Raw genomic sequence first — 17,876 nt, 5'->3', positions numbered from 1 at the left:
ATACTCCCACCATTGCCCCTGCCACTACCACCATTGTAGTCGCAAGTTCCCTTTTACTATGTTCATTTTTACCATTAGATACAGTTATTTTACTTACATTAAAAATTTACCATTACACAACTTTTCATACTCTGCAACATTTTAAAAAATACAGTTTATTAACCGTTTAATTGCTTTATTATATATCTGATTATTCTTAAAGCACAGTTGTTGATCCTAATTACTACCAAGCCTACGTGGCGCGCATGCCAAGTAATTAATAAGCTAACTACGTCCTTCGATTGTGTGTGGGGTGTGCCAACTCCTCGGCCGAGTTCGACTAGGGAGTAAAATATGTTGATGTGGTGTTGGGCGCGCTGCTGACTTTTTGATCTTGGATTGCGGCTGATGAAGGAACACGTCTCGACCTTTAAGTTCTAGAGCTTGAAGACAAGGCTACTAATTTCTTCGAAGTTCACAAATTGTCGGCGCCGGGTTCGGTCTCAGTAATTATATTCGTGAGATTATAAGTATGCCGAACTAGTACCAATGTATACGGACACAAATATTCAAAAGAGATAAATGTTTTGATGGTAAATGTGGTTCGGCTGTCGGAGTGCCGAACTCTAAAATGTACTTGTGAATATCCAATCATAAAATAAAACTCGGCTTTCAATGTGTCAAGCTTAGTAACCTGGTAACACCTCACTTCGCCGAGAAGATTGATGAGATGACCTCTACCAACAAAGACTCGGAAATCCTTGTTGACTGAGACTTGGATAAATAACCAGTCGATCTCGAAGTAGTGCTGTTTATCCAAATTGAAGGTGATCATCGACCGGCTGATTCTACGGCTCTAGTGTTGTTTATCTAAAATAAATATGTTGCAGGTTGCCTTCACAATGTTGTCTATCTAAACTAAAGATGTGTTGGCGAGAAGAAAAGGGAAGAGGAAAAAATCTCAAGGTTGTTGAGAAGCTTTACGCATGGCAATTTATGTGTTGATTTGAAGGGGCCTTAAATGCTGCACTCCCTTCCTTATTTATAACAGCAAAGCCCTCTCATGGCCAAACTAGAAAATGTACTCGGATTAGAACTCCTACCCAATCTAATTAGGTTTTGGCCAATCCTAAACCCTATAGGACTTTGAACCAAGCTCCTTAACGAACCAGATTCATCCCCTAAATCTAAGCATATTTAGCTTTAAGACTCTTTTTTGCACTAAGGTTCGACTACCTCACCCTAATCTAAACCCATCCTCCTAGCAACAAGATTCAGTCGACCTTGACTGGACAACCCATAACAAGAATCTAGATGAATGTTACTGGGCCGAGAACAACTCAAAGCTCGGCCCAAAATATTATTTTGGGCCTAAACATTGCCCCTCGCTTCTGAAGTCTTCAGCCTACAATTCCTGGCCGAGCCTCGACCTTGAAGAAGTGATTCATTGCCAAAGAATAAACCCTTAACATATTCCTTCTAGAAAAACTAGAGAACATTGCAAGCCTCGAATACTCCAACCACCCAGACGCATTTATTAAGCACAACCTCTCACATCTATCAGTTTTATTGACACGTGGCAGCTCCTCATCACGACTGTCCATCTTCAATCATGCATACACCCTCGTTTGAGGCGTGCAAACACCGAAACGTCTATTCATCATAAACTTCGTCGTTACACACAATCGTGTAACCTCAATTCACGTGTTTTTCAGCCTCTTCACCTGGATTTCCAAGATTCATTATAATTACAAAATTCTCCGGCCGGATTTACCCTTTATCTCTTAAACCTAAACCGTTGATTTTCTCCCCTGATTGCCTATAAATACTCTGCCCAGATTCATTTGAACTTTCACACTTTTAACTATCAATAATTCTTGCCATTTTTCTCTCAACCCAGAAAAAGAACCCAAACTTTGAAACCCAGAAAAAAAAATAAAAATAAAAACCTTCAAACCTTCATCAATAACAAGACTTCATTGATCGAAATGCTATCAAAACCCTTCGATTTGAAAGTGACTTAAGTGCCACTCACCAGATTTTGGGACCACTCTTTAAGGACAACGTCCCAGAAATCATCACCGAGATGTTGAAAGCCCACTGCCTAAAACCCTTATTCCAATGGTATGATTGGACGAAGTGGGAATCGACAAAACCTCAAGGAGCCTGGGCCTCAACCCTCGTGACCTGGGCTGCTTGGGTCACCCTAATGGAGCCATACTTTGGTGATGAGTGGAAGACTCTCAACATCTTTGATGATATCAAACTCTTGACCTTTGAAATCAACATGGACCTAGAGCTTCTGATAGCCGCCCTGAGCTTCTGGTGTTCGGCCACCAATACTATCGTTCTTCCTCTCAGCCTTATTGGTCCAACCATGTTGGACATCACACCCATACTCAGCACTTCTCCCTCCAGTCTCCCAATTGGTACCAATCCTTCTCGGTATTAGTTTGATCTGGATCTGAAAGTAGGCTTCAACAATCGTGCCGTCGAGGTTTTAACAAAGAAGGTTCAAGAGCCTTCAAAAGAAGATGTGCACAAACTGCACAAAAATTTCTTCAACCACAACACCTTAATCAACCATTTTGCTGGTTCTGAGAATGAATATCTCAAAAAAGAAGAGCACGAGACCTTATTGTTTTACTGGTATAATAAATTCATCTTTTGTACTAAGTAAAACAAATACTTAGCTGAAATATGCTAGTGGCCGAAGCTCTGGCCAGCAGTCATATCTTGGTCCTCAGCTCGGCCATCCTCGCTAACCTCAACCGGTGCTTAGCTGAGGCCTCTGTTGGGAAGATCGATCCGTACTAGAACGATCCATACCAGAACGACCCACTTTAGGTCTTCCAACTCTAGCTGTAGGTCGAATTTTCAACACTAAGTTCAGAATTCCCAAGCTTCAACTCTTCTAAAGTGATGGGTCTTCAGCTGGCCTTGCGCTTCATTCCTACTCACTTAGCCGAAGACATCATCAAGTATTTTTTTGGCCTTGAAGATCTATCAGACGACGAATTTCTGATATGTCGCCGCCAGAAATATCTTTCTTCCATCAAACTCCCCACATCTACATGGGAAGAAACAGAGGAAACCGACCTTTAACAGTCATAGGGGTCGTTTACCTTAGCTCGCGACTTTCCTTTTGGTTGCGATGTTCGACGAGCTAGTTGAGAAGTTTACCATCCCAACTTCGTGGCTCGTCAATTGGGCTTCCTTCAGGGTTGTCCTGTGCCACTCATCACCTCTCGCTCACTCTTAAGCCGAGAACGCCTCTCCTGCTCCTCGAAGAGGGAATGCAAGAAAGCCGAGTAGAAATTCTAAGAGCGATGTACTAAATTCCGCCTTCGACCGAATACTCCAAAAACCTATTGTACCAGCACCTTCGCCGATTGGTGGGATGCTTACATCAAGGATTTCTTCGGTCGAGGAAACTTTGAAGAAGCTTTTTGGCGATTGACCAAAGAAGACTCTTGCTCCAAAATCCAAAGAAACAACTTAAAATATATATCTTTTATTTCTTTGTTCGTCTATTCAAACTTCATTCTGACTCAAGCTTAGCTTTTCCAGGTGGTTATGCAATAAAACGGGTTGATGTGGTTGCGATGGTCGCAGCCAAAAATAAACTTGCACCTCATCCAAAGAAGGCTACAACTTGTGGCTCCCTTAGCTGGAAAGACAACTACTTCAACTTCAGTAGTGGCCCTTGCTGCGCCGATCGCACTGAGCAAACGGCCTCGCCCAAAGTTCGAGACAACTGGTAACATTGCCCAGCCCAAAAAACGTATAAAGAAAAAGGAAAAGAAGGGAGAACGGGAAATTCATGTTATTTCAAGTCAGACCACATGAGCGACCACTCCTAGTATCCCTATCCCTTCTCATGTTATCCAGGTCTCGACAATGATACCGCAAGACCCCTTGACCCCAACCATGGGCTAGGCGACCATGGTTTGACCCACCACGCAAGGCGCTGTTAAAGTTAAATAGGTTGTTGCCCTAGTAGTTGAGGAATTTGCAACTCTGGAGCCTGCCATTGCCCCTCTTGATGTCGACCCAGCAACCGTTACTTTGGAGAAGGTGGCAACCATGGCCAAAAAAAACTTTTCCCCCAATCCAAAGAAGAATCCAGTGATCGTGTTGGAGGAAGAGGTATAACAATTTCCTTTAATAATGTTCTCCTTTCATTTTCATATTTTTTATTATTTAATTTTAAATTAAGCTAACGATGTTAAAATTGAAGTTTAAGTTAAAGCACACATGCCAAAAAATTAAAAAAAAGACACAAAAGAGACACGGAGTCGGGACATCAAGCCCACGGCCCACTCAATTTCTTGCCTTCAGTCCTCTCCTCCTACCCGTGGACTGTGAAGCCAGTAAACTCAGCCATCCACTTCTGCTTTTCGAGAGAGAGAGAGAGAGAGCGCGCGATGGCGGAGGAGGCAATTTTAGGATACCTGGAGTCAAAGGATGAAATATCAGATTCCGGTCAGTTTGCAAGTGAACGTGGACTCGATCACAACGAGGTTGTCAACGTTATCAAGAGCCTCCATGGTTTCAGATACGTTGTTGCACAGGTTCTCTCAATTTTGCCCCTTTTTTTCCTTTCTTTCTCATTATCTGCCATTCAGTAGACTGCATATTGTTACCATTTACTTCTACCTTGAATATATTTTTGCCCAAAACTGTAAAGTAAATAGTTGCTTCAGTGCACATAATTATATCTAAAAATTACCAAATCTCATTAGGGTAAGGAATTTCCTTCTTGGTTGTTTGTTCTGAATTTTGGGTTAAATTCCTTCATTTTTACTCGAAATATAACCACGAATTCCTGCTGTTTTACTGTTGAATACATTTCGTTAATCTGCAGGACATCAAAAGAGAGATGTGGATGCTTACGGATGAAGGAAATGCATACACTGTTACCGGGTCACCGGAAGTGCAGCTGTTCCTGGCCATACCACCTGAGGGTATCCCCAAAGAAGAGTTGCAGGTGATTCTTATTGATCTCGCCTTTATTTGGAAATTCTGATGTGATTTATTATCCATTTGTTTTATTCAATAGTTTGTTTGTGATGGATACTTGTTGTATGATTTCCCGTCGCATTGATAGTTGAAACTGATGTTTTATTCAGAAAAAGCTGGACCCATCAGTTTTCAAAATAGGTAGCGCTCAGGCTGCAAAGAGAAAATGGGTGGAAATGGGCAAGCAACTAGTAACCCGAAAGGTAACACCTTGTTAACGAGATCACTACGCATAATAATAATGTCTGTTTGCAACTTTATATTTTACGTAGAGGCTATGAGCTTCCTGGAATTGAATCTAATTCAGTACATCCAGTACAATGTTCTATTCGAAATAAGTAGGCTCTTCTGTTGATTTACTTTGGCGTCACAGTTGATGAAGCCAAGGATACTGTTATTGTGTTACAATTTTCTCTCTTGTACATTTCTTGTTTGTAGTTGTGCATACATTTTAAATTCCTCCTGGTTTGTGAGCCTGAAACTTGTGGTTATTTGATTTTAAGTTTGATGCAGGGCAGGTTTTTAAGTGATTTCATATTAAAAATTTCACATTGACCACATAATTATCTTGTAAAACTAGTTACAAATCCTGGTCTATCGTTTATATAAGCAAGGATCAGAAGTCTCTTGAATCAGAAGTCCTTCATGTTGGCCCATGGGATCCAGATGGGGATGATCAATGGGTGCTCCATATATCACCTTCACAAGCACAAACATCACCACTCACCACCACAGTTAACACATATCTACACTTAAAATGGACCTCCATTTAACCAAATGGGTATCCATTGACCACCCTAGATCCAGACAAAGAACTTGTTATTATGAAAAGAAAAGAAAAAAAAATCTCAGATACACCAAAATCTTTTATTTTTATTTTTATTTTTTTGTAGAGTTTATTACTTTTTTAATGTGTTTTAGTTCTTCCCTTCATTACTCATTATTTATTGCTTCTGAATGTTTGAGTCTATTCAAATTTTTTTTTTGTCAAATGGACACTGATTTTATTGTCTGTTTAATTAATCAGTTCATTGGTGTTTTAAACATTCATTTTGCACCTTTTATCTTTGTGTATGCATTGTTTATACATTTTCATAAGCTTCATCCTATTGTGTGTGTCTTTGTCCCTTTCTTTTTAATGATTCTGGCTGTATTGGGATGCGCAAATGGCGTCCAAATGTCTGATGCTAGTATAGCCATGTTTTGCCTCAGTTATGTGTGCATGATGCCTGTTACTTAAATACATACTCATCATAATTATCTTCTTGTGCGTCCTGCAGATCCAACATGTGGAGGACGAAGTAAAAAGTTTGCTTCTACAGATACAAGATGGGCAGGTGGATAATTTTTTTTCAACACCAATAATCTGACATTGCTTGCTAACTAGATACACACATGCACAGATGTAGAATGTTTAGGGTTATATGTTCAGCTTCAGGCTTTAGTGACCTGTACATAGGTTTGGGTGTCTGTATTCACCTTTTATGTTGTGCTGGGGCCTGACCAAAACATGAGGAGGTGGGGGCAACAGGTTTAGCATACTAGAAAGCCACTGTCTTGTGAAATATTCAAGTGGCTGTGGGACCTGTTCGTACTTTAAATGAGCTGGGCGTACTGTGTATATACATTATCATGCATGAAATAAAATGAGATGGATTTTATTTTTATTTTTCAATACCTTATTCCCGCTTATCTGATGCACACTTCCTATCCTTAGGTACATCGTATCTTTTCTTGTTTAATGTTTTCACTGGCAACTCATTTGGATTTTCTTTTCGTTATATGCGATTACAGGCCATCAACCAAGATGAAATTAAAGCTCTCAAAGCAAGAAAGCTTATTGTTCCACAGTAAGCATCATATATTTTTTCTACCCTTTACTTTTATAGTTCCCTTGTTCTCTTTTGAGGCCGAGGGGTATCAATAAAATTTCTTTGACTGAAGAAGATAAGTTTTTTCATTGTTATCATTTTTATGTTCTCTTGCGCTATCTTCTCAAAAAATGTTCTCTTGCGCTATAGAACGTGGAAGGGCTACTCAGTTAAAAAGGGCTCCAATTATGCTCCAAAGAGAAAGAAAGTAGCTACAGATTTGACTCGAGAGAATCTTCAAAGGTACATATGTGCTTGCAAATAGCCATGAATATAGATCTTGATCGGCAGAATTTCTGGCAACAATAGTGCTAAAGTTCTGTGAAGCATAGTTAACTTGGAATCACCAAATTAGAAACATATCTCAGAAGTATCCTTGTGAAATAAAGGGGCATGTCCTCTTGTATCCCAGGCATATTCAAACTAGAATTTTGTTTTTTCAATGGTATCTGAAATGTATCTACATGTTATGTTTTTGTATACGTGGGGCTTTGGAGTATTTGAGGTTAATAGTTTAAAAACTAGTGCTATGCTCTATCTTTCCCTTCTGAGACATAATGGCATGCCCTTCTATAGGCTATCATGTGAAAAAAAAAAAAAACTAATGTGTTGGCCGATGGAATTTAGATCATGTTCATATATCAATAGTATTACTTGCAAAGGAGCATTATGTGTAAATAGTTTTACAAGTTACATGCGCTCGGTAGAATGTCCCACATAATATCCCTTTTCTTAATCACAAGTTTGATTTGTCAGTTCATAACTAGCAAACTTATGAGAACTATTTCTAGTGACTGTTTTTTCTCTGGTCAGATTAAATTTCTGGCTTTTATTGTTAATTATATTATGATTGTGGGCCTTTGGTTGCTCAGCATTTCAGTCATATTGCTTTAGCTGAATGAGCAATCTTTTGTATTTGCTATATAGTGCATTTTATTTATTTATTTATTTTAGTTTACTTTATTTTGAGGAGGAGACAATTATGTTCAAAACTAAGACAAGATGCAAAGAGTTTGGTCAAGAAGACCAAACCGAGCAAACAAAACATAACAGCTCAGAAAAAAAACAATCAGCTCCATAGAGCTGATTAAGAAACAAGGCAAACTACAAAATAACTGTTTTCCAATCTAGCGAAAATAAGGACAGCGAAATTTCTCTAAACTCTGAGGAAACAGATACCCAGAGCAGACAAAACTGAATTCTTTCCCGAAGATTTTCAATTCTGGCGCCTTCTTCTAAGATCCTTCTCTCTCTCTCTCTCTCTCTCTCTCTCTCTCTCTCTCTCTCTCTCTCTCTCTCTCTCTCAATCCAGAGCCTTCAAATCCAGTGCATGTTTTAATTAATAATTTAATACCATTGCTATTTCAATTAGCATTTATTAACTGTTGTACACTCCCCTTTTTATATGGCCCTGGATATTATACTGACTATACATGAATAAGCTTTCCTTTATGTTTTTTATTTCTTTTTGGATTATGTGATGCACTCATCAATGAATGCTGTTATATGCAGTTTATTTTGCTGATAGATTTAAATGATTATTTCTGTAATTAGGGGTGATTGGAAGGAACTAGAGTTCAAAGAGTATAACTTCAGCGCTAAAGGTCTGCCTATTGAAAGTGGTCATCTTCATCCACTGCTCAAGGCAAGGACATATTTCCACCATATTTTTTTAATAGAAGTGGCTTTTTTGAGTAATATAAAACTGGTATAATGTGTTGTCCTCAGAAGCTAATTTCTTGGGTTACGAGGTTCTAAAAAAATGTGAAAACAGAAATTTTGAGATAAAAACACATCCTTTGACTTGGTAGAAGTTTTGAGATAAAAGCACATTTTTGACTTGGTAGTTTAGAGCAGATAACATTAGCAACCATTTTTCTAGATTTGTATCCTCTAAAGAGAAACACTAGTAAAGACAATAACATCTTACAGTAGTTTACTGCAAGCTGGTATATTAGTAGTATCAGTGATGCAAGTGGATATGCTATTTTTTTTTTGTTTTAGGAGACTTTCAAATGATACTGCCAAAGTCTGCAGGTGCTCAATTTGAGCTTGGTGCCATACACCATAGAAATATCTTTCTAAGAGGAAGATTAGGTTACAAAATGTCATTATGTGCTACAGTATACGTAGAACTTTTACAACTTTTAGTTTGAAGCAGTTTTGTATAAAATAGCTGTTAGAATTGCTAAGTGAATTTCGCAACTTTCAGGTACGACATCAGTTGAAGGGTATTTTCAGGCAGATGGGGTAAAACCTGTTTCTTGTCTAATATTTGCTGATAATGTGTTCTCTCACATATACATATACATGTACATGTCTCTATGTACAAGTCTATCTTTATGTATGGGGTTTCGTACTTACTGCAGGTTTGAGGAGATGCCTACAAACAATTATGTTGAGAGCAGGTAGCCTCTCTTCTTACTTTTACCAACTTGTCTTACTTTTAATGGTTCCAATGTCAATTGTAGGTTATGATAGGGCCACTACTTCTAGCCCAGTCTAGTCGATCACAAGTAACCATATTGCTAAAGGGTAATGCTAGGGAGACCAAATTTCTAAACCAAATTTTGTAAACCAAATGATGTGGATGTTAATAATTGGATTATTAATAATTGGTATTTATATTATCTGGCTGGAGTGACAATAAATTTTAGTGATATATCCAGGTTATATTGAACTATTGGTTTCGAAAACCTCCCATAAAGTAGATATTTGAGTGAATGTTTTTGACTATATGGAAAGCACTTTGAGTGATAACTTTAACGTGAAAACTCTAACTCTCTCTCTCTCTCTCTCTCTCTCTCTCTCTCTCTCTCTCTCTCTCTTATTGGAAGAGTTTCTTTTTGAAATTCTCCCATTTGTACTGTTTCTGTGGGATTTCAGTGTTTTACAGCTCATTATTTATGATGACTAATGGTAAAATACTGAAAAATGCTTGTTTCTGCTTTACTTGCAGCTTCTGGAACTTTGATGCGCTTTTCCAGCCACAGCAACACCCTGCTCGTGATTCGCATGATACATTTTTCCTACAAGGTCTCTTTGACGTTTTTGCTTTATCCTGAATGCTTGTGTATCTTTCTTCCAACTGATAATTTGCTGGCTTTTTCGCTTTTAGTTCCTTCAACCACCAAGCAACTGCCCGAAGATTACGTTGAGCGGGTGAAGCAGATTCATGAGTCTGGTGGTTATCAATCCCGAGGGTATGACATTTTAACTTCCTTTAATGTTCCCACAATATTTGATATAACTACATGTTTCTGTTCTCTCTTTTTGGCAGATATGGATATGATTGGAAAAGAGAGGAAGCAGACAAAAATCTTTTGCGAACTCACACAACCGCTGTTTCCTCCAGGATGCTGTACGCACTAGCTCAGGTGCGTTCGTTTTTTTAATTAACTGTCTACATGCTCTTCGTGTCTTTCAATCGACAACTCATTATTTCTGTTTTATGTTAGCTTCAAATTCTAATCTTTGAAACTTCTTATTTCCTTTATTTCCCCCTTCTTCCGCCTTTCCTTTTTAATGGCACAACCTGTAACCTTTGTATTCAATTTATGCTGAGTTGGTGTGAAGTTTAATTTGCTTACAATGCCTTTTTGGTCTTGGTATTTTTCTTGCACCATGATTCTTTTAATGTAATTCAGCTTCAATTAATATCACATTTTGCTTGCTAACTAGTATGTACTCATATTAATACACATTTAAAAATTGAAATTTTGTCATAGTCAAGGTCTAACTAGCATACATACAGCTCTGAAAAGTTTTTGAAGAATTTTCTTCAGTTTTTCCCCAATAGGTGTTTCTAACTATTTGTTAAGTAATTATTTGGCGTATTTTCTGTCTACCTATGGAGTTGTAGGTCTTCAATGTAGGCTTCACCTTTAGTTTTTCCGTTTTGCATGTGCCTGCATAAGCTGACACAATCACACACAAGCAGCCCAGAGTTGTAATTGTTTTTCCTTCTTTTGCATTGTTCACAGAAACCATTTGTGCCCAAAAAGTACTACTCTATAGATCGTGTATTCAGAAATGAAGCAGTAGATCGAACACATCTTGCAGAGTTCCACCAGATAGAAGGTAGCATTCAGTTTATTTATTATATTGAGGCTAGCAGATGTTCTTTAACACCCTACCTATGAGAGTGAAAGGAGTAACATTCAGTATAACTTGGAGTTTTGTAAATCCATCGTGCACTGGTGGTGTTGGGCTATAGAAGTAATTGAAACTAGGTTAAGTTGGTTTGTGTTAATCAATTGCCTCTCTGAATTTCTACTTCTGGTTTTAGGTTTGGTATGTGATCGAGGGCTTGCTCTTGGTGACTTGTTAGGAGTACTCAAAGAATTCTTCTCACGTCTGGGTAAGATATTGGCTGGCAGTTTGCTGCTGTCTTGGTTTTTGTGATTGCGATTTTGGAGATTGGGTATTACTATTACTATAATGGGAACTTGTTTCTTTCTATTCTTATACTCTTAGGCATGTCGAAACTGCGTTTCAAGCCGGCTTATAACCCATATACTGAGCCTAGCATGGAGATTTTCAGGTGCGAGTTTATTCTCGATAAGGTGAAAACGCTGTTTCATGTTTGTAGTTGAAAGCTGATAAACAATTTCCTTTTTGCTCAAATAGTTATCATGAAGGCCTGGGGAAATGGGTAGAGATTGGAAATTCAGGCATGTTTAGACCTGAAATGCTGCTTCCTATGGGACTCCCAGAAGATGTTCGTGTTATTGCATGGGGCCTCTCCCTCGAAAGGTAAGAACAAATTCTTTATCGATACTGTTTTCATCGCTATCTTTTTTAAAGTGAAGGTTTGCTGAAGAGCACTCTTAACTCTACACTGAATTGATTTTTTTTTCTTTTGTGGATTTTAATTTGTGCCAGACCGACCATGATTCTCTATGGGATTGATAACATCAGGGATCTTTTCGGACACAAGGTAACACTTTACGTCTTGCTCTTCAATTTTTTCCGTAGTTTTTCGTTCATCTGAATTGGCTTTCACCCGTTTCTCTTATTTTGTAGGTGGATCTTGGTCTCATCAAGAAGAACTCGATCTGTCGCCTTGGATTATAAGCATTTTCTGTAGCTGTTGCAAGAATTTTGTTGTACTGCAGTTTGCTCATTCGAAATACAAAGATACTGGAAATTTATTGGTTTGCCCCTACTTTTGTGTGAAAGCTTGACAGGACTTGGCTTGAAAACATTTGCGTTCGACCAAAAAGAAAAGTGCTAGCTGTTGTGAGGATGCATAGTTGTCATTTTAGAGGTAAAATCAAAGAACGATATAAGAAAATCGTTATCTATGGATTTTATGGGATCAAATGACGTTGGAAGAGATTTCAAGTTCGAATTCCTAAATAATGAAATGGTAAGAACAATACGACATAGTCCTGAATGGACAAAATGGACTATCCTCGTTCCTCAACTTAAACAACAAACCACATTCCTACCATTAAAAGTATCAAACACAAAGGAAACAAATCAAAAGCACATTATAATCATAGAAATTTTTAAATAACGAGGTTATGTCTTGCTAATCTAAACTATGGAGAAGCAGATGGACTTGAAGAGTTTGAGACAAAATGAACTTCCAAAGTACTTATAAGTGGCTTTTATAGTTCAGTTGGTTAATAGCATTGACCCATGCACTAGAGGTCAAGTGTGCAAACCCCATTTTCATAGTTTAGATGAATTTAATGTAAATTATCCTATTGTTCGTTAAAAGAACTTCCACCGTACTTGAAAGGAAGGAATAACTTCCAACAATATTGTTTGTTAAAAAAAAAATGTGTTATTCGTTTGATCACTTGGTAATCAAGGATTCATGATCATCCACTTTGAATTTGATATCATGAGTGGATGGAGCATATAGATATGTTTTGAATGCTTTAATCTCAACTTGTGATATTAAATTTCAAAGTGAGTAATACCATACATTTTTTACTATCTGATGACCAAAAGAACAAAACTCGAAAAAACCTGAAATGTTTTGCAACACCACCGTCTTTCCTTTTGGGAGAAAAAAAGGCTATGTCATAATGTTGACAAATAATTTGGATGTTTTCTTATCAATTGAGTTAAGAAAAAGAAGAGTTGATATTGTAGGTAAGATGAAATAGGAAAGAAGTGACCATTTTTCTATTCAACAATACAACAAACAATCCTTCAAACTCAATATCTCCTCTTAACAAACATTCTTGTGAGTTGTGTGGGATGTAATTGTAGAAAGTTTTTTTCATTTCAGTTTGCTGAAGAAATTTTAGCTAATGTAGGGATCGATAGATGAAAATTTAGTGAATTCATTTAATTATGAGACTGTTTTGCCATCTATTTATGTCAACAAATCAACGATTTATGTAATAAGTGATATTCACAATATTAATTCATATAAATGACTGAATAGTCTCCAAATTACATACAAATTTTTAAATAGTAATAAAGAAAATAAAATGTTCAAATTATAAAGTTTATATGTAAAATGATGTTATGTTTGTTTTTGAATACATCATATTTTTACACTAAGGGGAGGAAGAGTTCGGCTAAGCCACAGAATGAGCAACCTAATTTGGTATTAAATTCGTCATCCACGAGATTCGAACCTAAGATCTCTCACTTCCAAGTAAAAAAGAAAAATATCACCAAACCGTAGTACTAAGTGGCAAATAATGCCATGTCTTCGAACAAAAAGCCAAATATTATTAAAAAAAAAAGAATCAAAAAGTGTGTTTAATTAAATGGATTGACCTAAGAGTGGAAAAAAAATACCGAAAATTCCAATAAAATCCCGATCCCGAACCCAAAAAATCCCAAACCAAAAATCTCAAAAATTTCGATACCCAATATCGAACCGATTTCGAAATTTTGGTATTTGAAATTGTAACAACCGGCCGATTTAGTTGAGATTTAATCTCAACCGTTGAATACAAATCAAAGTTCAAATCCTCAGAGAACTCAACTCAGTCACTCTCTCTCCGTCACTTCTCGACTCGACGACCTCACCTCAGACAACCTCACCACCCTCCTCGACCTCGCCTCAGACAACCTCACCGGAAAATCCGGCCACACCCACATCACACAAGTGTCTCACCTCTCTGATCTCTCTCGACTTCTCATCCCTCAGACCCTCACTGTGGAGGAGCCTTCCTTCACGGCACAGAGGCAGAGCCACGGCCACCGGCGCTGCTCACCTCTCTGATCTCTCTCTCGACTTCTTCATCCAGATTCCAGTGCACTGTGCACCGATTCTCCCCCAAATCAGGTAAATGATTTCGACATTTTTGCTTAGTTTGATTGATCGGACTGGAATTAGAAATTTTGGTGATTAATCTGGCCTGTGTAGTTTTGTTTTGTGATGGTAACTTAATAAGTTGTTCATTTGTAGTACTGGAAATTAGGGGAAATGTGAGTGAGGTTCATAAATTCTTTAGCAGTCCGGTTTTTTGTTTACTGCGTCATGAAACGAAAGGTGGGTACTTGATTTTATCAGTTCCAAAGAAACTATGATTGCCCGAGAATGCTGGTTGTTAATGCATATCATATGAGGTGGTTAAAGAAGAAAAAAGAGGGTGGCAGGGGCCGGCTGGTGGTTGCGGTTAATGGACACAATTGAATCCCAGTTCAAGTGGAACATATAATAAGAAAATCTGTTTTCTTCACTTTGAAGCATTTCAAACTCTCGTTCAGGTCCAAAGTTGGAGTCTTTGTTTGTGTGAACTGTGAACTATGGTTTTTACTAGCCATTGTGTACTTGCATGCTTCAGTTAATGCTGATTTTTTAGTACTTCCATCTCAGAGTTTAATCATTCTGATGTTCAAATTGATATATTTCTGTTGCTTTTATATGAAGTTCTTGTTTGAGCGACATTTTGAGATTAGGCCTAATGGGAAACCTTCTGACATGTACTCTCATTTTGAGATTAGCCCAAAAGCCCAAAACTATTTTGGGATTCCCGAAAATTTGGTTTGGGATCGGTCTTGAAATTGGGATTCCCGAAAACTTCGGATTGAGAATCGGGACATGGTTTTCGGTTCGGTAACCGGCCCTAGATTGACCACATACAGACGTGCCCGTTAGCCCATTACCCAACTAACCCAACCCTAAACCATTTCTTCTTCAGTCTCCCCTTACGCATCGTTCGTGGCATCTCAAGCTCACCCAGTGGAAGCTTTAGCTCCACACTCCAGAAAATTCAGGTTTGGCTTCTCACTCAATAATATTAATAAATAATAAAGCCTTAACCTTCTTCTGATATTTTTCAATTTTAATATGTTTTGGTTTCTGGGTATTGCTCCATGATCGCTGACTGGTGCTTATGTGGTAATTAGATTATCTGAATCTCCATTTCTTGACTGTTTGTAACTGGGTTTCTGTTGTGGAAGTTTCAATTTCACTCTTGAAATAATTCCCCAATTTTTGTTGGAATTTAAGGTGATCTGAAGCCTTTTCGTAGAAGAAATGACACAAAACCTAGCGCAATGACGTTCTACGATTCATATAGCCGACCCCACTTAGTGGGATAAGGCTTTGTTGTTGTTTTGTTATTTTTTGAGCGTATGCAAACCCAATTTTGGAAAAATTACACTTCGATATGCAACTTATGTATAAATAGATATAAGGTGAGGGTTCTCATTGATGTTGGTGAACTGAAATGATTTGGTTTCACAGCTCGAGTATTCTGTGGTGATTTTCTTTCAGGGTTTTACCCATCTTTCCGGAAAAAAAAGACGATGAATTTTGCAACATCAATATGCAGTAGGTTGGGTCTTAAGAACATTGTTACGAATACTCCCGTATACAGCAGTGCTTCCGGTACGAGTTCAATATCACTGACTGAGTTGTGCTAGAACGTAGCATGATTATGTTGTGTTTCTGCTTCGAAGTTCTGATGTTTTGCTTGATGTGCTAATTATAGATGTCACAGCGGAAGGATTGAGTTTGACCTTTCGGCGCTGGGCTACTAAAAAATCTGCTGGATCCACCAAAAATGGTCGAGATTCAAATCCCAAATTTCTTGGAGTGAAGAAATTTGGCGGAGAGGTGAGAGTCTGTTGTGTATAAAAAAACATAATGGACAGTTCGTTATAGCTTGTCTAATTCTTCCGTTGGAATCACTGTAACGTTGTTATTCTGTTTATGTTGCAGAGAGTGATACCTGGAAACATCATTGTTCGCCAAAGAGGCACCCGTTTTCATCCTGGAAATTATGTTGGTTTAGGGAAGGATCACACCCTTTTTGCTCTGAAAGAAGGCTCTGTTAAGTTTGAACACCACAAGCTCAGCGGACGCAAGTGGGTGCATATCGTGCCCAAGGAAGGTCACATGCTTCACCCTGTCTATGCAAATGGTGGGACTGCACCATCGACAGCGTAGTTGAAGACGGTTTCATATCCTTGTAAGCATGTTTTTAGATCATTTTAGGTTCAAACCTTTCCCCAGGTTGGTTCGAATAAGAAAAGCGATGTTATGCCAAAACCAGATAGGTTTCTGTTATTTAGAAGCTTATCATCTTAGACGAAGGAATGCACATCTCAGTTTTACATTAATTTGAACTCTTTTGTTTCAGCTTACTTTCTCCTTCATTTCTTCCTTCCTCCACCCTTTATCCACCCCACTTGGTTCCTCTTTCCTCCATATACATTCCCTGTGTCTTTGAAGAAGAATGAAAAGCAAAACTAAAATGAAATACTTATCAAACGGGGCATGAAATATTTATCATGAACCAACATAAAATTAAACGTCCAACCAGTGTAATCAGTTTCAACATGAAATACTTATCATCTTCAAGCATATATCAGTAATAAGTTTCTAAGGGTGGTGCAAGGTATGTGATTGCCTTGGGCTCTGGTTCTCTGGTTTTTCTCCTTTTCTCTCGAGGATTCATCTTCTGTTTTAAGAGTCCAGAAAACTATAATTCTAATCTTCTTCTGTTCTCTCTCCCTTTCTCTTTTGGAAGGCATTCCCAGCTTGGTTAGGAGTCCTCTTGGGAGCCGACGACACACTTGAACTAGTTTGCTTTGGACGTCTTCAATTGCCTGTCATGTTTACTTTTATGATCTAACTTTTATTTTAATATGGGTCGTTATAAAAAAGAGTTTATTATTGTGACTAGTATATGCCCACACGCAAAGTGTGAAATTTTTTACTTTTGTTTTTAAAATTGAAGGAGAGAGGAATAGGGGTGAGAGAGAACGTGAGAGTGAGGAGAAAGGGAGAGAGATTTGTTTTTCATTTTAAAATTTTTCAAATTAGAAATGATAAAATCATTTGTAGGTGAAGCTTAAACAAAAAAAGAAAAAATTTATTTTGTTTAATTGCGTTATTGTCCTTAACTTTTTTTTTTGTGATAGAAGACAAAAGTATCTTTTCATCATCTTTTGGTTGACAAAGAGGGTTTCATTAATATGTAGTTTAGATTAATAAAGATTTTTGTAGTTTTTTGTAATTATGGGCGGTTCTCTCGTGAATAGCCTTCAGCAAGGTATGGCATTTAGGGTTTGAACTCGGGAAAAAATCTTTCTTCATAGACACAAGACATTCGTTGCTGATCTAGAAAAGATCTTATTATCGAGTTTCATATATTTAAATACGAACTAGAATTGTGGTCAGTGGCGAAGCCTCTTATGTTTTAACATATAAAAATCATACCCTCTTTTTTGGCATGTCGATATAAATCAAAGGCCTATATAGCCTAGAGCAAGATCTCATTTTGCGTCACGATCTTAAATTTTTATTGGAATATTCAAATCTAATGTGTTAATTTTTTTTGGGATAAATTACATTTTATCCCCTCAAGTTTCGGTGCAATTACAACCTTATACATTTTTAAAACATTTCAATTTCATACATTTAGTATTTTTTTTTCAATTTCATACAACCATTAAAAAATTTATTAAGTTAACTGTTAAGTAATGACGTGGCAAATATAAGGTCCCCATTTGTGCTGACGTAGCTACAACATTTATGCCACGTGGCTAAACATGTAATAAAAAATTTAAAATATT

The 17,876-nt window shown here is 37.6% G+C and overlaps 2 protein-coding genes across 4 annotated transcripts; both read left to right on the top strand.

The window, feature by feature from the left end:
* Positions 1-4,242: 4,242 nt before the first annotated feature.
* LOC103440406 (phenylalanine--tRNA ligase alpha subunit, cytoplasmic) lies at positions 4,243-12,039 on the top strand. The gene is made up of 18 exons (XM_008379082.4): positions 4,243-4,553; positions 4,847-4,969; positions 5,112-5,204; positions 6,282-6,338; positions 6,796-6,851; positions 7,023-7,115; positions 8,427-8,517; positions 9,085-9,122; positions 9,242-9,280; positions 9,832-9,908; positions 9,991-10,075; positions 10,153-10,249; positions 10,856-10,952; positions 11,161-11,232; positions 11,349-11,415; positions 11,502-11,627; positions 11,757-11,811; positions 11,898-12,039. Exons 1-18 carry the CDS (start codon positions 4,407-4,409, stop codon positions 11,946-11,948), a joined length of 1,464 nt encoding a protein of 487 aa, XP_008377304.1. The 5' UTR covers positions 4,243-4,406; the 3' UTR covers positions 11,949-12,039.
* A 1,643-nt stretch (positions 12,040-13,682) lies between these two features.
* LOC108173799 (uncharacterized) lies at positions 13,683-16,442 on the top strand. 3 transcript variants are annotated; one of them, XM_017333529.3, is made up of 5 exons: positions 13,683-14,133; positions 14,993-15,068; positions 15,571-15,684; positions 15,788-15,912; positions 16,018-16,442. In XM_017333529.3, exons 3-5 carry the CDS (start codon positions 15,603-15,605, stop codon positions 16,243-16,245), a joined length of 435 nt encoding a protein of 144 aa, XP_017189018.1. In that variant the 5' UTR covers positions 13,683-14,133; positions 14,993-15,068; positions 15,571-15,602; the 3' UTR covers positions 16,246-16,442. The 3 variants fall into 3 exon arrangements, with proteins under 3 accessions (XP_017189018.1, XP_017189019.1, XP_070662172.1); XM_070806071.1 differs by having other exon boundaries at positions 13,806-14,133; positions 14,796-15,068; XM_017333530.3 differs by lacking the exon at positions 14,993-15,068 and having other exon boundaries at positions 13,684-14,133.
* Positions 16,443-17,876: the final 1,434 nt, after the last annotated feature.

The sequence above is a fragment of the Malus domestica genome, chromosome 10 (genome assembly GCF_042453785.1).
Source record: "Malus domestica chromosome 10, GDT2T_hap1".
Lineage (NCBI taxonomy): Eukaryota > Viridiplantae > Streptophyta > Magnoliopsida > Rosales > Rosaceae > Malus > Malus domestica.
This window is presented reverse-complemented; position numbering and strand designations above follow the sequence as displayed.

Coding starts and splice junctions, on each gene's coding strand:
- LOC103440406 (XM_008379082.4), top strand. CDS start 4,407: ATGGCGGAGGAGGCAATTTTAGGATACCTGGAGTCAAAGGATGAAATA. Junction 4,970..5,111: donor TCCCCAAAGAAGAGTTGCAG/GTGATTCTTATT, acceptor TGTTTTATTCAG/AAAAAGCTGGACCCATCAGT. Junction 6,339..6,795: donor TACAGATACAAGATGGGCAG/GTGGATAATTTT, acceptor ATGCGATTACAG/GCCATCAACCAAGATGAAAT.
- LOC108173799 (XM_017333529.3), top strand. CDS start 15,603: ATGAATTTTGCAACATCAATATGCAGTAGGTTGGGTCTTAAGAACATT. Junction 15,685..15,787: donor CGTATACAGCAGTGCTTCCG/GTACGAGTTCAA, acceptor TGCTAATTATAG/ATGTCACAGCGGAAGGATTG. Junction 15,913..16,017: donor TGAAGAAATTTGGCGGAGAG/GTGAGAGTCTGT, acceptor TTTATGTTGCAG/AGAGTGATACCTGGAAACAT.